The sequence below is a fragment of the Neomonachus schauinslandi genome, chromosome 10, assembly GCF_002201575.2.
Source record: "Neomonachus schauinslandi chromosome 10, ASM220157v2, whole genome shotgun sequence".
In the NCBI taxonomy this organism is placed as follows: Eukaryota; Metazoa; Chordata; class Mammalia; order Carnivora; family Phocidae; genus Neomonachus; species Neomonachus schauinslandi.
The window spans coordinates 25,552,752-25,553,174 of record NC_058412.1 but is presented as its reverse complement, the minus strand read 5'-3'; the positions used below and the strand labels follow the sequence as shown (position 1 = coordinate 25,553,174).

Genomic DNA, 423 nt, shown 5'->3' with positions numbered 1-423 from the left:
CCCCCCCCCCCCCCCCGCCGCTCCCCCCTCCCCCCCAGCCTCTGCTGCCGCTAAACCCCGGAGAGCGGAGCGTGCACGTTGAGATTCCTCGGCGGGCCTGGCAGCGGCTGCTGGGCATGCTCAGTGGGCAGGACCCGTTAGAGTGGCGAGTAAGGAAGCGTTGGCTCTTCTCTGGGTCTGCCTTCCCCGGTTCAGGCCCCGGCCCTGGGCTTTTGTGTGAGCGGAGCTGTAGCCGCCGCTGCCTCCTCGCGGGGCCGCCTGACCCCAGATGCCGTCTGGCCTGTCCGGTTTCCGCCGTTAACCTCGCCGCGCGGCTGGAGGAGGAGCGGGGCGGGGCGGGGCCCGCGGGCCGGCGGCCGGGCGGGCAGGAGGGCCCTGCTGGGGGTGGGGGTGGGTGCGGGGAGTCCCGCGGGGGGTGGGGGG

The 423-nt window shown here is 75.4% G+C and overlaps 1 protein-coding gene across 1 annotated transcript in view; it reads left to right on the top strand.

Annotated features, from left to right (window-relative positions):
* The first annotated feature begins 116 nt into the window (after positions 1–116).
* MEMO1 (mediator of cell motility 1) overlaps positions 117–423 on the top strand; it is a 119,854-nt gene continuing 119,547 nt past the window's right edge. Inside the window, exon 1 of the mRNA XM_044919122.1 lies at positions 117–390. Coding sequence (XP_044775057.1) covers positions 117–390 — 274 coding nt within the window. The remainder of the gene's footprint in view (positions 391–423) is intronic.